The 12250-nt window shown below is 38.2% G+C and overlaps 1 protein-coding gene across 1 annotated transcript in view; it reads left to right on the top strand.

The window, feature by feature from the left end:
• Positions 1-12250, top strand: part of LOC138642126 (collagen alpha-4(VI) chain-like) — a 303123-nt gene that overhangs the window by 35093 nt on the left and 255780 nt on the right. The window contains exons 4-5 of the mRNA XM_069730063.1: positions 8154-8242; positions 11137-11745. Of these exons, the coding sequence (XP_069586164.1) occupies positions 8154-8242; positions 11137-11745 (698 nt within the window). The remainder of the gene's footprint in view (positions 1-8153; positions 8243-11136; positions 11746-12250) is intronic.

Here is a 12250-nt window from a genome sequence, read left to right on the forward strand (position 1 = left end):
TATTTGAAGAAAACCTGTATACATACCCAAGTGAGTTGACCAGTAATTATCAACTTTGGGAACATGAAGAAGAGACCTGGGATCAGATTTCGGTAGGGACATGCTTAAATCTGATGAAGGTCATACCCAGATGCATTCAGGCAGTGTTGAAAACCAAAGGTGGATTTACAAAATATTAACAAAATAAAAAAAATTAAAAATGAGATTTTTAGGGGCAAAACAGTAATAATTCAAAGATATGACAAGAATCTGCATAACTAATCATATGCTAATTAGTTGCAAGTCAAATTTATGTATGAGATAGCCAAGATGATAGTCTATAAAACGATGCAGTTTGGCAAATTGTTTTGACAGAGAGACCACTATTGATGAGCTGAATGATGCTGTTTCCCTTTTCTTGGGAAATCTTCATGGCTGCTCTACAATTCGGACCAGTGACCTTTTGCTTGGGAATCAACCTAATAATACACTGAGCTATTAGGCAATGTGAGAACAGTTTGTATTTTCTAGTATGCAGGAAGAAAAAGATTTTTCCACTACCAGGAGAAAATCAGTAACAATATAGTGACATGACAAAAATCTGCATAACTAATCATATGCTAAAAAGTTGCAAGTTAAATTTATGCATGATATAGCCAAGAAGGTTGTCTATACAATTATGTTAATCTCACATTGGAAGTTGTAGTGGTTGGTGTGATATGAAGCCTGAAAGTCAAAGGTTCCTAACATCGTTACCCTTCTTCTCATTAGTGTACTTCACTGTCCAAATATTTCTGGACCTAACTGTAAATAAAAATATGCATTTTATATGTCTGACTTTTTATTGAGATACTGATTTGGCTTTAATCCTAAGTCATATTGCACGACTCGTTAAAGAGTTGATTGTGACTTGTAGGATCGCTACTTCCAATAGGTGGCGCTATAGAGTTTAAGTCCTCTTTTTCTCAGAAGAGGCAATTTGCATATATGACTTTTTATTTTCATTTCACTATTTTAAATAATTGTTTAAATAAAATTCATATTTTTTCATATTTATGTGTTGACCCTCGCGCTTTCTTTGTATAGACATTCACTTTCTGTGATGGTAAAACTCTTTAAGCATCAGATACTAAGAGTAGATACCGCATTTTAATGGAAAAATGTCTCACAGTTTATTTACACCGATTCTTTGAGTTTGCTGATAAATATCAATGTGTGGTCTTCCTCGTTGTCTGAATACACATGAACAAAATGACATAGTGACTGCGGATTTACAGTTCAGAGAGAAATCCATCTCAGTGTTTACACATATATAATGTATGATGCAGAAGGGAAGTGATGTGCCCGGCGGGACACATTACAGCTGTGTACTGAGAGTGAAGTGGATTAGCTAATAATTGTACAGTAGTGTTGAAAAAGGAATTTCTTTGATTTCTGAATATTGTGTTAACAAATGTTTCAATCAATGTGAATACGTCTACCACCCTACCCGTGCCCTCCGCTCCGCTAATGACCTCAGGTTAGCATCCTCAATAATCAGAACCTCCCACTCCCGTCTCCAAGACTTTACACGTGCTGCGCCGATTCTTTGGAATGCACTACCTAGGTTAATACGATTAATCCCCAATCCCCACAGTTTTAAGCGTACCTTAAAAACTCATTTGTTCAGACTGGCCTACCGCCTCAATGCATTACTGCTACCTACTTAGGCAGTTAACTGGTTCATGCAGCTTTACATGAACACCCGAGCCTTACACTATGGCCGGTCTGAATAACTAAAGCAATTGTTACCATCCACCTCTCGTGTCTCCCCTTTTCCTCATAGTTTGTAAGCTTGCGAGCAGGGCCCTCATTCCTCCTGGTATCTGTTTTGAACTGTATTTCTGTTATGCTGTAATGTCTATTGTCTGTACAAGTCCCCTCTATAATTTGTAAAGCGCTGCGAAATATGTTGGCGCTATATAAATAAAAATTATTATTATATATTATTATAAGTATGTAAACCATTTATTTGTATGAAGATCAGGGTGTAGCCACAGTAAATATGCCCGAGAGCCGCCAGACCACATGGCTGCTATCGGGTGCTCTTGTATACATTTTATTTTCTGCAATTTTACTTTTAAGCAATCCAATTTTTTTTTAAATTGCATAAAATAAAAAAAATCCACATAGTCCAGTCCATCAACCCTCAGAATTTCATTAGTTTTTCTCATGTGCAAATAAATTAATTGATAGGTTTTGTGATAATTTCCTAGCAAACATTTCCTGAAAAACAGCATCTGCAAACAGCATCATAGATTGCATCTGAGTGCTGTAAAATGTTTTCATGGACCCCTAGACAAATATTGGAGAGTTTTATCCATAACTTGGATGCTCTGATACCTTTCGACTAGTCAACGCTTTACGGGGTTCACCCTCGGCAACCCAAGTCTGCATCATACTCAGCAGAAGGCCTTTTGTGGCTTCCCCATTAAGTATGGTGCCAACACCTCCGCACACTGGTCTGGCGGTAGTTTCTCCCTATCGGTGACCATTTCAAAAAAAGGTTAAAAAGGCCTCAATATTGTCACCTGGGGTCATTTTCTGCACAGCTTTACTCACCGCCTTCTGGACAGAGGAATCATCAGCTGACATTGGAGTCTGAGCTTCCACAGTGCCAAGAATCATCTCTGTGAGTAATTCAATCAGCTGCTGCTGTTGTCATCTCTGCTGATGCTGTAGCTGGAGCTGTTGCATCAGTCGCTTACTTGTCTCCTGTTGTACCAACTTTTACTACTGCATCTGTTGATGGTGCTGCTGTTAATGACTTTGGACTAGATGCTTGAACATTTTGTCTGATCGCTGCACCATCATTACAGCCACCTTCACCCAGGACATGCGGTTTGTCAACAGTCATCCCACTTGCTTCCTGAACATCTTGCCAGCACTTTTAACACCAACTATGGTAGGTTGACTCACTCGGCTTCTTAAGAAGGTAGACTTCGAAATCAATTAAATTTAAAGTCTGCCTAGTTTAGTACAATCCTCATAAACCACGTCACCAGAAAATGTAAATACAGCCTTTGTTTGCCAGGAGATAAAACAAAATGTAACATGTCCATACAATAGTGCTGGTTAGCCAACCTGGCTTAATTTTCAGCTTTCATGTTGTTGGGCAAAGGATATTCAATCCAGGAGACCTGCAATATCCATATGGCCAGCTTTTCTTAACAACAAAGCACATCTCCAGAGCTTGCACCTCCAGACCCACAAATTCTCAAATGCTCTACAAAGCTGGGTATTTATCCTCTGGACCCCTGCCACTCTACAGCTGTTCAATCATCCTAGCACTAAATATGGCTGATTAACCCCTCTTATCACTTAGAGCGCTGGATGATTCTTCCGAGGTTTATATTACTGAAGCTAACACCCTCAGTGCTACATATCTCCCATCTAGTACTTTGCCCACGACTGTCACAATATGTATACAGCTGTGTGAAAAACTTTGACCCCTTCCTGATTTACTATTCTTTTGCTTGTTTGTCACACTTAAAGGTTTTAAATCACCAAACAAATGTAAATTTTAGAGAAAGATAACACAAGTAAACACAAAATGCATTTTTAAATGAAGGTTTTTATTTTTAAGGAAAAAGAAACACAAACCTACAGGGCCCTATGTGGAAAAGTGATTGCCCTACCTCTTAAAACATAAATTAACTGTGGTTTATCAGTTATCACATCTTTGGGAAACTGAATTTAAATTCCCTAGCCACACCTAGGCTTAATTACTGCTATAACTGTTCTCAATCAAGAAGTTACTTAAATAGCACCTGCCTGACGCAGTAACGTAAACCAAAAGATCCTCATAAGCTAAACATTATGCCGAGATCCAGATCTGCAACAAATGAGATATGAAATAATTGAGATCTATCAGTCTCAATTACTCTGGAAAAGGTTATAAAGCCATTTCTAAAAATTTAAGACTCCAGTGAACCACAGTGAGAGCCATTATCCACAAATGGCGAAAACATGAAACAGTGGTGAACTTGCCCAGGAGTGGCCGGCCAACCAAAATTACCCCAAGAGCGAAGCAACGACTGATCCAAGATGTCACAAAAGACCCTACAACAGCATCCAAAGAACTGCAGACCTCAGTTGCCTCAGTTAAGGTCAGTGTTCATAATTACATCATAAGAAAGATACTGGGCAAAAATGGCCTGCATGGCAGAGTTCCAAGACGAAAAACCACTGCTGAGCAATAAGAACATAAAGACTTGTCTTAGTTTTGCCTGAAAACATCTCTGTGGTCTAACAAAACTTCTGGTGTAAAAGTAACACAGCATTTCAGAAATGGAACATCATACCAACAGTAAAATATGATTGTAGTAATGTGATTGTCTGGGGTCTCCTGCAGATCCGATCTTTCACAGAGCATTGAAGATGGGTTATGGTTGGGTCTTCCAGCATGACAATGATCCGATACATACAGCCAGGGCAACTAAGGCGTGACTCTGTGAGAAGCTTTTCAAGGTCCTGGAGTGTCTTAGCCACTCTCCAGACCTGAATCCAATAGAAAATCTTTGGAGGGAGCTGAAACTTAATGTTGCCCAGTGACAACCCCCAAACCTGAAAGATCTGGAGCAGATCTGTATGGAGGAATGGGCCAAACTCCCTGCAGTGAGTGCAAACTCAGTCAAGAACCAGAGGAAACGTTTGACCTCTGTAATTGCAAACAAAGGTTTCTGTACTAAATATTAAGTTCTATTTTTCTATTGTCTGAAATAGTTATTTCATGCAATAAAATGCAAATTAATCATGTAAAAATCATGCACTGTGATTTTTATTTTTAGATTCTGTCTCTCACAGTTGAAGTGCACCTACGATAAAAATTACAGACCTCGTCATTCTTTGTAGGTGGGAAAACTTGCAAAATTGGCAGTGTATTGAAAAGTTATTTTTCACACTGTATAAATATATATATATGTGAAGGCAATGTTGGTGAAACCTAGGCTGGGCTCATTATTTGCCATGTATTTTATATATGATGGAATGTATTTTTACAATCCTGCCATTAATTAATATAAATAACCATTTTAGGACAAATTTCATTGATCAATGCATTATCGCACAATGTTGTTTGGCTTATTCTGTTTGTAGGATTGAATATACAGTATATTGCTTTGAAATATAATATCCCAGCTGGTGACTTCAACATACTATGAAATGCTTGTTATTCATTTATAGTTAGTATGTATTCAGATTATTTTTTCTTTATCATTTTGAACCAATTTTAGTGACAGCCTTTACTCTTAAACATGACAAATAACTAAATGATTTGGCAGTGTTATGAAGAGAATTTAGAAATTCTAGCATTTGATTTATGGGAAGGGTCACTAAATATAAATATATTGTATAAGGGTCATAAGCATTACAAAAAGCCTTGGTAAAACACGGCAGAGAAAGGATGGTCTGGATAATGTTTGAAATTAGATGTATCATGTTAATTATTTGATGAAAAAGAAACTATAAGAATAAGGCCACATCACATGTTTTTTTTTTTACGTTTGGCTTCTAAAAAAGCAACATTTCAGAAATAAATCCATTGCAAAGTTGTTACATGATAAATCATGGAACTGTTAAGGTGGATATTTTTTCTGGTCGGCATTGTAAGGTAGATCCCTTGCCTGATTACAGTTTTAAACCACTTTATATAGACCCATGAAAAACTTATAAAGAAGTATTCTGATTTGCTTTTTTCACTAAGTCAGTGTATATGTGTATGTAGTGTATGGTTAATGTATTAATCTGCTCACCGACCACTGCTCTCTCCGGGATCTAGAGCAAATCCGACCCTCTTCTGAGTGACGTCACTGGCTCACTCTCCACTCTGCGTGATGTGACGTGTAGTGGCTTTTACAATCTAAACTTATAGAGCACAGGAAAAAGCTTATATTGTAAAAAGAGACTCGGCTCACACATAAAACTTAGAATGATCTGTAGAGTCTGAAGATTGGTGACGTCACTCATAAGATTGAAATGGCGCTGCATACCGGAGAAGGCAACGGTCTTCTTAAAGACCCCATACATATTAAAGTCAGCTGAAGCCACTGCTATCTGTAGTATTAGCTCACCAATTTATGTGGACAGGTTACTTCTGGTTTGACTGCCGATATTTGTTAGGGGAGATTGTGATTGGAGGTTGGAATTTAAGCTCAAGATCCTTTTGCTGTGCAGGAGCAGAAGTGTCTGACCACTTTCGCCTCTCTCCCCACTGAAAACAGGTAAACTCTATACACCTTAAAGGGACTCTGTCACCTGAATTTGGAGGGAACAATCTTCAGCCATAGGGGCGGGGTTTTCAGGTGTTTGATTCACCCTTTCCTTACCTGCTGGCTGCATGCTGGCTGCAATATTGGATTGAAGTTCATCCTCTGTCCTCTGTAGTACATGCCTGCACAAGGCAATCTTGCCTTGCGCAGGCGTGTACTATGGAGGACAGAGAATGAACTTCAATCCAATATTGCAGCCAGCATGCAGCCAGCGGGTAAGGAAAAGGTGAATCAAACACCCGAAAACCCCGCCCCTATGGCTGAAGATTGTTCCCTCCAAATTCAGGTGACAGCGTCCCTTTAAATGTTTTTGTATACAGGGTGTCAGGAGAAATAACAGCAGGCCGAATAGTCAGCTATCTAAAGTGTACAGCTGGCTTAGGAATTCTAAGTCCTAAATAACATGAAACTAAGAAGCATTTGACATGGAAGAGGGTTGAAAAGAAGGAAGAACTATAAGAAGTGTACTTGCTCACTAGTCTTATACTTACCAGCCACCATCTTCATCTTTTATTGGCGCTGCTCCGATCTCCAGCAGTTTGCGACGTGTTGGATGGTTCCAGTGATTGCTGGGCAATCCAGCAGTCAAATATCATTTTAAGTCTCTGACGGCTAATACGAGGCCAGAGTAAGGCGATCATAGGCTTACATTGAGAGCTTGTGACTGTTACCTTCCAGTCAGTCAGAAGTTGTGGTCACAAGACAGCAGTGTGGGAACGGAGGAAGAGCTGAAGACAACGGCTGATAAATATAAAACTAGGATCAGGGAATTGTTAGCAATTGTGATTCTATGCTTCCACCTGGGAATGGATTGGCTCTTGTGCTACACTACTGCAGGCATTGCGTTCCGGAGTAGTAGCATGTGTGAGGATGCAGGACACCATATCTATCACAAATTTAACTGCCCGGAAAACATGGGATGCTGTGTTCCCTAGTTGAAGAGCAATGCAGGACACTGCTGTGTCTCGTACTAGGCAGTAGTGCGACTGGCTGTCTGGGGATGATTGGGAGGTATTCAACACCTGATAATTTCTTTCAGCACCAGGTGGGCTATTTAATGCTCTTACCAGTCCAGGTCTTTGCTGTTTATTGCAGTTCTTATGTGTTGTGGGGGTCAGTATAGCTGACAGTATTGGTTGCTCTCTTACAGGTTTGGTCTTAGGGTTTATTTCTCTTTCCCTTCATGCTACACTCTCAGGGTTTCTTGCAGAGGAATCTACCTAGTGTCGACTAGGCTCCTGATTATCACAAGGCGCCAGCTGCCTGGCGACAGCGGGCCTGGAAAGTCCCCCTCCCATTTACTGGGAGCTGGGTGAAGAATATGCCAGCCCTTTAAGGCTTGCTTAGCTGAGTCAACTTGCGCCAAGTGCGTCTGTAGTTGCACTTTTGGTTGGTCTGAAGCCAGTCTTGTTTGGTCTCTCTGCAATTGTGCATAACATGAACTTACATTAGTGGCACCACTCCAACACTGCAATAAAAAAAACTGGAGTGGTGCTTTAAATTCAGTAACTTTTTAAATAGTCATTAAATATCATTGGACATTGCACAGTCCAGAATAAAATTAAGAGTGATCTTTTAAAAATGTGCACTTTGCTGTGGGATATATGTAATTATTTTAATATATATATATATATATATATATATATATATATATATATATATATAGCATAAAATGATAAATTAGAAATCTTGCATTTGACATAAATAAAGTACAAAGTACAGAGCAGGAGGAACTCATTGTGCCACTTCTTATGGCCTTAATACAAATTTAAGTTTTCATGTAGTTATCATATTATATTTTAAATTAGTACTGCATATATGAGATTATGATCATATAGAATTACTATTTTTCTATTTATCTTCTAGATATTTTAACAAAATGGAAGCCTGGAAAAGCCTCATATTGTTTCTCCTTTTACGACACTCGTTTCATGGAACATATTCTCAGAAAACTGGTGAGAATACAAAATATTATTACAGTGTTATAAGTTGTTAGTGATATTGTGGTCTGTAGAAGTCATAGATATGTTGTAGAACTTTAACTGTAGTTATATATTATTTATTGTTTCTAAATATTTTCCATATTACTTAAACATTGAGTACTTGTCTGCCAGTGTATGATCAAATTAGTATATTTATTTTATAGTTAAAGGGTTTCTTCTGGACATTGATTTGGATAGTCTGTTTAAAGCATAGCTCATCAATATCAGATCTATGTGATCTGACATGAGGCACCCCACAGATTATCTGTTTGCAGATTCCACATCAACCAGACGTGCAATGTCTACAGAGCAGCCCAGCTTCCATTCATATTAATAGGAGCTGAGTAGCATAACCTAAAAACCATCACAATGCAGTGTCCAGATCTGGACTGTTCTGGCTCTGTAAATTGTGTGCTAATGATATGCCTGTGCTCTGGGATGGTACTGTAGCCAGTCTTATCTTCCTGCTGTAAGCCTGAGAAACCAAGGAAAGACCTGCCCACAGGCCGCCCCGAAGCATAAGCAGTCTGTCTCTATCATGAAAAACATGTTTGTGCTTCGGGGCATCCTGTGGGCAGGTCTTTCCTTGGTTTCCCTCTCTTACATACAGCATGAAGATAAGACTCTGCCTACAGTCCTGCCCTGAAGCACGAGCATATCAGTAACTTCAAACACTGATTACACAAGAACCACAAGACGGATTTCTTCATTCCAGGTTTAATCACTTTAACACTGCCAACCTGACAGTGTATGTAGTTTATTTGGCAAAATCCTGCTGACAGGTTCACTTTAAGGATAGTCAATCAATGTGAAACTTCTTGAAAACCAAATTAAGGCAGGATTACCGTCAGAAACATCTTGTCCCTGGCCCTGAACTTCGTATAATATCCATCAACCTCCATACACATATGGTGGACAACACTAAAGGGAAGCAATATAATTTTCATGTAGCTTTTTAAACCTATTCTTTATATTTATTGGGTTTATTAGGTAGAAGAAACAAACTAATATAACAATCTACTTGTTAGAGTGTCTAATGGAACGTACCATCATATAGTTCTGTTCTGTGCACGAGGCTTTACTCATTTTGATTTTACAATAATTAAGGTCAAAATAATCAAGTTTTGGCAGTATTTCCCTTTATTACTAACATATCGGAATTTGTAGGTAATCACAAGATGTGGAAGAGGACCTCACTGATCATCGTGTCTGATATCGACCTTAGTTTCTCAGCTTCCTAGACCCAATAGAGTCATAATTTTTTTTATCAGATCTATGAAGAGATTTCATTTTCACAATGTTGTATTCTTTGTATTCCTTCTTCATTAAACAAGGCATTCATGATTATTATTCAATGCATTTATCAGGCTGTTATAAGGAAAAACATGCAATCACACAAAGCATATTTTTAGTCCCAGTCTTACAATTAGTGTAAGGCATAAGTTCTACTTAACCAAGTTGTGAGTTGTAAAGTTGAACATTAATGGAGTCTTGCCTAGATAATTGCACAGATCTTGACATGATATTTTTACATTTCCACTAATGAATACTTCCAGATGGTTCTAAGGTTAAGAAAATAACATGCAGAGCATTTTACGAAGGCAAGTCATATCTTAGGGAAGTTGTATATTTGCTCTAAGAGCAGAATGAGAACGATGTTAGAGAATCTCTATCGTTTTGTAAAAACACTCTTTTCTCTACTTTATATAGACTTTTTTATATATAGAGTTCAAAAAGTTTGTACTGGCCTGAAGCATTTTCCAAAACATGTCACTTTCCCTCACTTATTCATGATCACAGGTGTAAGACAAGGACACTGGTAAATTATTGCATTGCGTAAAAAACGACACCGGAAAATCATTATAATTGAACTTATATTATTCTTTGTAATCTAATGTACAGTACTTTACGGTAAACTATAATTTACATACTATACAGGAGCAGGTTTATATGCAACGCGATCATCTGACAGTGGTCCTTCAGCCTAAATACTAAAGCTGCTTCTGTTTATTGGGTCAAAGTTAAGGCACCACACTCTTACAATCTTTGTGTTAGAATTACTGGTGGACTGTCATACTAAAGTACCAAAAATGACACATTAGATTTTTTTTTTTAGGGTTTTATATTTATCATGTTCACTGTACGTAAAACTGACCTGACAATATGATTATGTGTCCTGCCAGTTCCAGCAACCAATTAACTCAAGGTGCAAAACATAAGACAGCACTATGTCATTACAATAATATGTACATGCCAAATTAAATTTATATTGTATGTATAAACAAAACAAAGGAACAATAAAGGCATCTTGTAAAATTTAGTTTTATAAGGGGAACCATGCCACCTTTTACCTTAAAGGAAACCTCTCAGTCAGATTTGCCCCTCCAGTGGCATATATGGGCATACCGGTCTTTGAAAGCTAAATCCATCGACACCTTAGTATCTTCTATCTCTTGCTGCATTCCGGAGAAATAAGAGTTTTAATTTGTGTGCAAAAGAAGTGTTCAGTTCTCTTGGTGTTACAGAGCACTTACTGCACCTCTGCCAATCTAAAGAATCTGATGCTAGGTGGAGAAATAAAGTCAGGAGGCAGAGGCTGGGGAAGTGCTCTGTCACACCCAGAGCACATAATGCCTCTTTAACATGTGTTTTAAAAATGCTGTGAAAGCAGCAAGAGATACAAGATATAAAGTGTGCCTATTGATTTTGCTTTCAAAGACCTGTATGCCCATAAATTCGCACTGGGCGTTGATCTTGCAGACAGATTCTAATGTTTTCACATTTACCAGTTTATTGTTATATATCTATTCTTTGAGCCATTTGCAATATTTGCCAATTTTAGCTATTTTATGTGTTTTTATTTTCAGTGTGCAAAGAGGCAAATGTGGCAGACATTGTTTTCCTAGTTGATGGATCTTGGAGCATTGGTACTGAAAACTTCAAAAGCATGCAGGATTTCTTATACACTCTGATAAATGGTTTTGATGTTAGTCAAGACAACATCCGCATTGGCCTAATTCAGTACAGTGACGAGCCTCGTACAGAATTCTACCTCAACTCTTACGACAAGAAGGAGGATGTACTGCAATATGTGCAAAATCTGAAGTATAAAGGTGGCGGAACAAAGACTGGTGCAAGTCTTCAGTTCATGCTAGAAAATCACTTCACAGAAAGCGCTGGTGGAAGAGCACGATATGGAATCCCACAAATTGCAGTTGTAATAACTGATGGTCAATCCCAAGACAACATCAAGGAACCGGCCACTGAAGTTAAAAATTCGGGAATCACATTATATGCCATTGGCATAAAGGAAGCCCTCCTAACTGAGCTCAATGAAATAGCCAGTGACCCAGATGAGAGATATGTTTATAATGTGGCTGACTTTACTGCTTTACAGGGTATTTCCCAAAATATGCTTCAGGTACTATGCACCACGGTAGAAGAGGCCACCAGACAGATTGGTCAAGTTGCTCAAGGTACATTCCTTTTATTTCTCATCTCCTTCACTCCTAATCTGTAGCCTCTGGGTTGAAATTCTAGAATTAGCTTTAGTCATGATTTCGTTTGAATTGTCTATAAGCCTTGATTATAAGCATCTGGAAGGAAATTACTAAATATGTAGCATCTGGTTAAGGTTAGCAAGATTCTGAATTCATGATATAGTAAAAACAGTCTCATCCACCAAGCTATCAAGGACATAGATCAAATTTCACAGTGCACTATAGAATTAGTATAAACTCACTTGGGTTTCATGCTAAAAAAAAATAATATGCATGGCCTCTCAATCTGATTGCTTAATGATTTAGAGCCATAATTCAGCAAAAGAATCTTGGCCTTGATGTAATATCTTGTTATCTCCACATAAATAACTATAACCCTCACTCGCAAATGAAAATAATCTTTAACTAGTTTGTCAAGTTGTTCCTTTCTGAGAAGAGCCCACTTTCACAGTTGCTAATCATGGTTGCCTGGGTGCCATTA

The sequence above is a fragment of the Ranitomeya imitator genome, chromosome 6 (assembly GCF_032444005.1).
Source record: "Ranitomeya imitator isolate aRanImi1 chromosome 6, aRanImi1.pri, whole genome shotgun sequence".
NCBI lineage: Eukaryota > Metazoa > Chordata > Amphibia > Anura > Dendrobatidae > Ranitomeya > Ranitomeya imitator.